General features: G+C 34.5%; 1 protein-coding gene across 1 annotated transcript in view; it reads left to right on the top strand.

Annotated features, from left to right (window-relative positions):
* Angptl5 (angiopoietin like 5) overlaps positions 1-1,281 on the top strand; it is a 19,127-nt gene extending 17,846 nt beyond the window's left edge. The window contains exon 8 of the mRNA XM_010642038.1: positions 962-1,281. Within this exon, the coding sequence (XP_010640340.1) occupies positions 962-1,281 (320 nt within the window). The remainder of the gene's footprint in view (positions 1-961) is intronic.
* The last annotated feature ends 8,384 nt before the right edge of the window (positions 1,282-9,665 follow it).

Below are 9,665 nucleotides of genomic sequence, written 5' to 3'. Positions count from 1 at the left end.
ATATATATATATATATATATATTTCAACACATGGGGAAAATGTGGGTGTAATTTGAGACCATAAGGTTAAGTAAAATCAATTGCAGACAAGCTTAAATATTTCATAGTTTCTTTTATATGAGGAACCCAAAATATAAATAAGTTGAAGAAAAAAGATAATAGGAAGATATATCTTTTGGAAAAGGGAAGGGGACTTAGAGATGGAGGAAGTAGAGAAGGAAGGAAAAGGAAGGGGATGAGGAAAAGAATTAAGATATGTACATGTACCAGCTCTCCAGGATGATCATAAGTGTTACATACTGCAAACATGTGCTAATTAAAATAAAAGTTTAAAAAAATGAGCTGTTAAATAAAGTCCACTGTGGAATCTGTATAATGTATGATCCTTCTGATGGTTGGATTTCACCTAGTGAGAATATTCATGGGGTGATCACAAATTTTAGGTAATAATTCATAGATGGTGCTTCACTCACTCGAACTTTTGAAAGGTGTTGCACTGTGCAGATGTTGGAAAATTATATTCTCTCTAAAAAAATACATGCAATATGTGTCTTTCATTTTGGGGCAGCTGCAGAAAGAAAGAAAAATTATCTCTTGGTGAGCATTAGGCCCACCTCTCCTGTCATACTAGTTCCTGGAAGTTATTTTAGCTCCTAATCACTTTATTGATCACCTCAAAGCATGACAAGTCTGTACACATTTATTTTTGGTCTAAATGATTTGATTTTGTCTACACAGCTACATTTATACTTGGTTTTTATATCCAAGAGATGCTTATTGTATTAAACAATTAATCACTGGATTTTGGCATATTGCAATCTATGTGGGAGAGAAATAAACATGTTAAAAAATAAACTGTTTCTAGCTGTGATGCTTTTGTAAAATTATGGTGGCAGTAGTTGCCTAAAATAACAGAAATTATCTCTAAATTCAGTTATTTAAGAAAATCTATTTTACCCAGGTGATGCATTCCGGGGCTTCAGAAAAGAAGATAATCAAAATGCAATGCCTTTCAGCACATCAGATGTTGACAATGATGGGTGCCTCTCTACATGCCTCATCAATGGTCAATCTGTGAAGAGCTGCAGTCACCTCAGTAACAACACGGGCTGGTGGTTCAACCAGTGTGGTCTAGCAAATTTAAATGGCATCCATAACTTTCCTGGAAAATTGCTTGCCAGTGGAATTCAATGGGGCACGTGGACTAAAAATAATTCACCAATCAAGATTAAATCTGTCTCCATGAAAATTAGAAGAATTTATAATCCATACTTTAAGTAATCACATTTTAAGTTGTGTGCAAGTTCTACAGTTATTGTTGATATTATATAAAATATTTTACATACTTTCTCTCTTTGCTATGGATCTAACGCATTAGCTAAAATTTTACTATAAATGACATTTTGATATTATGGATTTAACTGGAACACTTCGACTTTGTAGCATTTTATAAAAAAACCATGCTACATTATGTTTTTACTACTACTAATAAAATGTAATACAATCTATTTTAAATGAATTATAGTTTGAAATCTTGAAATTTATAGTACTTTTAAAGGATTTTGCCTTTTCTTTGAAGCATATATCCAAGATGTTACAAAAATTCAAGAGTATTTTACATATTACTATATTCATTTTATATGATTAATTATATAATCTACAGATACTTTATATTGAAGAAAATGATAATAGGGACAGCTTTTATTCAGATTAATATAGAAGTTCAATCTTTAAAATCCTTACTATTTTTAGGAGATTCCATATATTTTAAAAGTAATGAGTTTCCTGCCAAAATAAAGTCTTTTTTGCTTTCATATTTTATCATGGTTAATATTTTTGTTCTTAGCCAGATATGATAACAATGTTCATAATCCTTTCTACTTGAGAGGCAGAGGCAAGAGAATTAGAAGTTCAATCTGCTCAATTTAATGAAGCCTTATCTTAAAATAAAAAAAAGCACTGGAAATGTAGCTCAGTGATAGAGCATCCTTGAGGTCAACCCACAATACTGAAAAAAAATTATTTGTTTGTGGTAAATTTACTGCCCATTTATATCCTGGTCAGTCGCATTCTAAAATAATTTATATCTTAACTCTTTCTAACCAATAAGAATGGTACAAACTTTACATTAGGGCAGTAGAGAATGAGTGAAGAATCAGTAATCTAGTTGTGCTTGCAAGTAAGCTGAACTCCATTTTTTTCTGAGTTGGAAGACGTGAGGATTCCCTGGGAGATGACAGCAGGGAACATATTTCATTCTACAAATTAAGGTAATAGTTTTGTCTTTTAGAAAGTCACATCTGCTGTTTAGATTTCTGGCCTTTTAATTCTTGCTGGCCTATACAGAGTCAGTCTCCTTTATGGCTCCAAAAGATCTAGGGGGCTTTACATTTTTATCCCATGTTGAAGACTGTGGAAATAATAGAAATATTGAGTGACTATTGGTCCCTATTTTCCTGAGGTTCAGCTTTCTGTTGTTTAGCTTTCTGAGGTTTCAGTTACCTGTGGTTAACCACTGTCCAAAAGTACAGTACAATATATGATATTTTGAGAGACCACATTCACAAAACTTTTATTATAATATATTGTTATAATTGTTCTATTTATTATTGGTTTATATATAAAAATATACATAAAATAAAAAAATAAAATGTATGGAAAACACCCATAGTGTACATAGGACTCTGTACTATTTTCAGGTTTAGGTGTCTACTGGGGTTTTGGAATATATTCCCCCAAAATAAAAGGGAACTTCTGGAAGATATGACAACACAAGTCTTCTATATCCTGACCATCACACTGAAGCAGCTGGTGTGTGGGGCAACATGGAGAATCACATAAGTCCGATTCTGCCCTACCACATTGAGCTGTCCTGCAGTGAATGTTCCTCTAAGTGAGGACAAAACAATCTTTTTTTTTTCAGCTTTAATTGAGTTTATTGGTACATTTTAGGGATACAGTACAGTTACATTCATTGTTGGGATCTTGTACCTCTACATGACAAGTCTTGATTCTCATTTTTTCCCCTTACCCCTGCCCTCCCTTCACCCCCTCCTCCGGACAAAACAATCTTTATGTCAGTTCTGAAATAGTTTTTCAGTGATGTTATAAAGGAAAAGTTGAGAAAGCCATATGTTGATGTAGTATAAGGAGGGATGAAGGCAAGAAGGGGAAAACAAATCAATTTTATTATCTATTGATTCCGTATAAGCCATACTTGCCATCAGTTTGGATGGCTCCTTAGTACCCAAGGAATGATGTAAAACATTCACAGGACCTGTGATCTCCTTTAAAATAAATAAGTATATCTTTAAAAACTTTAAGAATAGAAATGAGAAAAATCTGTAATATCAAAGTATAAAAAGGCTATTTTCATTGTTCTTGGCCTTGTACATATAGTAAAGTCCTGCTTTTTTGTTGTCTATAAAAGCTGAGTTTAAGAGGTCAAATACTTTTAGATGGCACTTGAGAATTTAATGCATTAAACAGCCTGGAATAAGATTTGAGGCATTTGATTTTTCCACAAATACTAAACTATTTTGTATTTCAGCAAGGCTAGTCTTCTGAAACAGAAACAAATTATGTAGTGAAAACTGATTATTTTTAAGTTATGAAAAATTCTTATAAATATAACTGAAAATATTTATTCTTTAATAATACAGTAATTTCACACTTGAGTATAATTTTTTTTTTTTTACAAAAAGTCATTAAAAAAAAAAATAACACCACAGCCTGGGCTACCTAATGAGTTCTAGGCCAACCTACATAATGAGACCTTGTTTTAAAAAAAAGTCCATAGATATCTCAAAATAGGACTACTAAAACCTATCAGCTTTATTAGAAATAAGCAGACTTATTACCATAAACAAAAAATTTTAAAATAGTGGGTAAACTGAAAATTAAGTACTGTATCAGTCTTCTACCATCTGGACAACATTGCTCTTTGTAGTCTTTGTCTAAGTATCCCTGAGTTTTAAATATTTACTGTGATATATTTTGAAGATTTATTATGAAAGCAACACTCCAATCTTGTACTGCATGGTTGGAAAGTGATTGATAAAAGCTCTAAAAGTCTTTCTACTTCAATGTTGGCTCATTCTCAGGCAGCTACTGGTAAACTGTTTTTTCTTTGCCAGCAATACTTGGGATGGTGGTCGGAGAAGTTACGGCCTCAGGTTCACTGTTTCTCACCCTAATGGAATCCTGCGAATTGGTACACTGTTCATCATAAGCTCTTCTCAAAACAATGATGGAACCACTGAATCAGCCTTGGTGCATTTAAATATCTAGATGTATTATACAATCATTTGATCTGTTCTGTCAACCTATATTACTGAGGTATAATTTATATGGGACATCTATTTTATCTATCATTGTCAGGGAAAAGACTACATCCTATTCTTTGAGTTGAAGTGCAAAAAAGAAAAAGATTTTTAAAAGAGACTAGAAACTAATCTCCCTAATTTTTTAAAAATTGGTACTGAAGAATGAACCCAGGGCCTTTGTACTGAGCTACATCTCCTGCCCTTTTTATTTTTTATTTTGGGTCTCACTTAAGTCACTAAAGTGCCCAGGCTGGGTTAGAACTTGCACTCCTGCCTGAGCCTCCCAGGGTGCTGAGATTATAGGTATGCACAACCACAGAAATGACACTTGTCATTTATAGGAGTTGATTGAATTGTTTGTGTAGGAGATCTTTGAGATTTTGACCTTTTGAAATCTGTGCTCAGGCTCCAGGATTATTCTGGCAAATTTCGACTCCAAATCTTTTTCTCTCCATATATTATCAGAGGGTGACTGTTATGAATTTGCTGAAGTGATTTTGCAGCATGGGAATCTCGGGATCGGTGGTATGGGTATGCTAGAGTAGTTTGTTAGATTCTGGGATTGGCTGCCTGACCATTGCTTCCAGGGCTTGCTGAGAAAGTTCTTCTGCAACATAAGCTTCTCTTCCACAGATGTACCTCTTACATCCTTGTCTGTAGAAGGCACCAATTTTGATGGTTTAATTGAACAACCCAGTAGCCCAGGTTTGGGAAGGGGCACATTCTCTTTTCTTTAGCATTCCTCCCCCCAAGAACAACTTCTGGGATGTTCCCTATGGATGAAACTACTCTCTGCTTTAATTTTTTTCCACGAGATTTTGAGAAGCTCACTGGAATAGAACTTTCTTTTATTTGTTGTAAAAATGTTTGCAATATGGGATATATTACTCACGCAAAGAGTGCGTTAGGTTAGATCATTGAAAGTGTTACAAGGCCTCCCAGAGCAAACTGAATAAAAGCAAAAAAGAATATAATAGAACAGGACCATAAGAACTCCAAGAAACATCCAAGTTTAGCTCCTTACTGTCTTTCTGATTTGTAAAAGGAGGTACTTTGCTTCCAGGATGAATTGCCCAGAATTATATGATGATAAATCTTTGTTTTGGGAAAGGTACTTAAAGTTTCCAGAAAGATTTTTTCATGTCTTTCTTAGTCACGTAGTCAAGCCAGGCTGTCTAACTGGTTATACTAGGTATAAGTTATCAATAAATAAACTGGTCCTGGTTGCTAACAGAAGAATTTGAAGTTTAAACAGTGCATCATAAATCATCACTACACTGTCCTTATCTTGGCTATGAGTCAGTGCCAGAATCTCAGGCATTCCTAGAGATAAGCAAAGAGTCATCCTGGCCCAGATGTAAGATAACTATCCTATATAATCTACCCTCTGACACTTGGTTCTGCCTTTTAAATTATACATTTCTTATCATTTTTCCCTGCAATTTAAACTGTTTATAGAAAACAGAAAAAAGATGTTTATCTCCTAATGAAGTGTAGGTATTATTTTTAAGAAATATTGTAGTTTACCAAATTTCTAGCACAAATATGCTTATAAACATGCAGAAGCTTGATAATAGTTTTACCTTCTTCTGCCACTGAAATTCTTTTATGAGAAAGAAATTGCTTTTTAAAATATTGAAATAAGCTGGGTGTGATGGTGCATGCTTATAGTCCCACCACTGTGGAAGGTGCAGGCAGGAGGATTGAAAATTCAAGCCCAGCCTGGGAAACTTAGCGACTTAGTGAGCAAAATAAACAGATATGAAAAGAGTCCGGAGGTAGCTCAGTGAAAGGCTCTGAGTTCAATCATTAGTATGGTTGTGGGGGTGGGGAGAAAAAGACAGAGAGAAAGAGAAACTTTACATACTCCACAGTTCACCATTTTAAGTATTAAGGTTGAGTAATTTTTTTTTTTTACTGCAATCTCAAGCTTGTGCCATTGCTACTGTTTAATTGCATAAAATTTTATCACTGAAAAAAATTTCATGTCCATTATTGGTCACTTCCCACTGGTCCTTTCTCCCAACCTTTGGAACCACAAATATCTCTCTCTCCATGAAATTGCCCATTATGAATATTGCATATGAATGGATTAATATATGTGACTTTTTATGAGTGGCTTCTTTTACTTACTATAATGTCTTTGCTTTTGCTATTCTGGGGATTGAACTCAGGCCCTCACACATGGTTCACAAGCACCTGTACCACTGAACTACATCCCAGGGCTACCAAAATGTTTTGAAGATTTATCCATGTCATAGAATTTATAGAGAAAAAAATACACCAACCTTAAGATATAATTCACATGCCTTACAATTTGCACAGTGTACAATTTAATGGCTCAGTATATTCACAGAGTCATGCAACAATCAATTTTAGAAAAAAGTATTTCATCTTTACATGTGTCTCATTTGGTCTTTCTTGTGCTTTTTGGATGCACAGATTAATGATTTTCATCACATTGGTGGAATTTTGAGTCATCATTTCTTTAAATATTTCTTTTCTGCTCCTTTCTTCTCTTTCTTGAATTCTCACTATGTATATATTGTTATACTTGATCATGTTCCACAGGATTCTGAGGTGTCAGTCATTTTTCTTTCAGAACTCAAAATTGATAATCTTAATCTATCTTTAAATTTATTGATTTTTTTCCTCTGCCTCCCCACATCTGCTACTGAGTTCCCCTAGCGAATATTTCCCTTCAGTTACTGTACTTTTTTTACACCACAATTTATATACAATATGTGAATATATCATAATACATATACAAACATATAAGAATTTATATATGAGAGTATATTTTTTATTTGATATTCTCTGTTTGGTAAAACATCATTATCAAAGTTTCCTGTAAATATATACTTCTTTCTCATAGAATCTGTAGTTCTTTAGGCACAGTTTCCCCTAGTCTTTTGAACATATTTAAATAGCCAATTTAAAGCCAGACTAGTAAATCCAATAACTGGTCTTCCATAAAGACAGTTTCTATTGACTGTGTGTGCGTATGTGCTGTGTATGAGCCACACTTTCTTGTTTCTTTGCATGTCTTATAATTTTTTATTGGGTATTGAACATTTGAAATAATGTGACAACTCTGGAATTTAGATTTTTTCTCCATTCTTTAGAATTTATCATTATTTCTGGGTTATTTTTGTTTGTTTAGTGAGTTCTGGGAACCAATTTTGTTACAGTCTTATTAGTTTTTATGTGTGGCCACTGAAATGTTTGTTTGGTTAGCTTAGTGGCCAGCTATGGATTAGATAGAGATTTCCTTTAATGTTGGGAATCAATGTCTCCCAGTCTTTGCTAAGAGACTGTTTGTATTTGGAAGCATTCTTTTGACCTGCAGCCAGGTAGTTGTCAACTCTGCCTTAACCTTCACTTCCTGTTTATGCAGAACCTCCAAATCAGCTGGAGATGTGAGCTTAGGGCTTAGTTTCCTATGTGCCTAACCCTGTATGTGTGCATAGCTCTACATGCATAAGTGGCCGGCTAGATTCCCAGAGTATGTCATAACTTTTCAAAGTCCTTACTCATTTCTTATTCTCCTTTTCCTTTAAGATCTTAATTGGTTTATTGATTGTCTCATCTGTTATCCAGTGCTAAAGATAGCTACAAGATTACACAATTGCCTCTATTTGTTTGGAACCAACACTCCTGAGGGAAAAGATTTTTCACAATGCAAGAACTCCAAACAAGATAAAGATAGGGTGTGAGTTGGCTTTTCTAGAGAAAAGCAGGCAGATACAATAATGACACTTCTCTGTGAGTAGGCTTTGAAGGAGTTCCAACCCCACTCTATCTTCTCTGACTGCTGATTTTCACTGTGGAGGTGATTAGTTTTCAAGGCTGTGACTGAGCTGAGGAGGGCAGATAGAAACAGGTCTGGTTATAAAACTACAAATCTCACTGTTTAGCAAGACATAGCTGCTTTTCTTGACTAAATTATTCCTAGATTGTTGCAAGCCTTTGTTTAATTTCTATAGTTCTACAACAGTTGATTATGATATTTTGTCAGTGTTTTATTTACTTTATAGATGAGGGAATTAATTTGGAAGAATGTAGTTACATAGAACTGGGGATATATTAAATTCAGGTTTTTTTTTGGTACCAGGGATCAAACTCAGGATCTTGTGCTTGTGAGGCAGCCACAGCACTCCTGGGCTAAATCCCCGGCCCAATTCAATCTTGAAATTAGTAGTATCATAGGGTTTGTTGAAAATCAACCATGTTAATTTTACCAAATAGCAGTTACAATAAATATTACAAAATTAATCATCATAATTAAACTAGTATTTTCTTATTAAAGGTGGCCTTTGCCCATATACCAAATATTGTCTTACTTTGATGAATAAATCACAGACCAAGTCTCACTTGATTCTGGATTATAAATCTTGGGGGACAGACATAAACCATGCTTCATACTAAAGGTTTTACTGACACGGGATCCCAATGGGCTCTATCTCTAAGTAATTGTCATCTTTCCCTAAATGTTAAATTCTTCATTTAGTTTAATAGGCTTCCTTTTCTGACTAACTGCATTCTTATCTCTTGTTGGGAGAGTGCCTCAGAATGGAGGAAAGTATTCTCTGTAGACTTTCACACCTCCTCATCTGTTTGGTGGATCAATGGAGGTTACTTCTTTGAATAACCAAGGTCTACTGCTTTAGGGATTACATTGTTTGGAGATATGCCAGAGCAGAGTATTAGTTTTGAGGAATATAAAAACTGGGGCTTCCAAATGACTTTTTTTCTTCTGGAAATCAGGGAGAAGCTCTGGGTTCAGTCTTATGGAGAGTCAGGCTGTGCAATATTCATGGGTACAGACAGAAACTCCTTATGCTGGTGATCCTCAACAGGGATTCTGAAAACTGATTATATTATAGGTTACCTTCCTTGTATATTTGTTCTTCCCAGAAACTCTTTTTGGTAATAGAATTGCATTTGAGTATAGAGCATTACAGAAAGAATTTGAGATTGGGGAAGTCTCCTTTACTTGTAGAGTTGTTTCCAATACTTATCCAGGCTTAGTATACCTTCTTTTGCTGTAGAAGAGTTGCTTCATCAGTTGGAATGGGTTCATGAAGATGTTTTAAAAAACATTAAGATATGAGCATGTGATGAATGGTCTGTCAGCACAGCATGAGGGCCAGGGACAGTTAGGGATATTTCCTGGCAGTGTCTTCTTCCTCCTTCACAGGACTCTGCTGATACAATATAAGACTTAAGATGTATGTGTGTGTGTGTGTGTGTGTGTGTGTGTGTGCATACGTCATAAGTTTTTTTCTGTTATTATTAATTTTAATTAACAATTAACGTTTTAGCAAGTCAAATTCTGAT

This window comes from Fukomys damarensis, unplaced genomic scaffold, assembly GCF_012274545.1.
Source record: "Fukomys damarensis isolate Sample0158 unplaced genomic scaffold, DMR_v1.0_HiC HiC_scaffold_16, whole genome shotgun sequence".
Taxonomy (NCBI): domain Eukaryota; kingdom Metazoa; phylum Chordata; class Mammalia; order Rodentia; family Bathyergidae; genus Fukomys; species Fukomys damarensis.
This window is presented reverse-complemented; position numbering and strand designations above follow the sequence as displayed.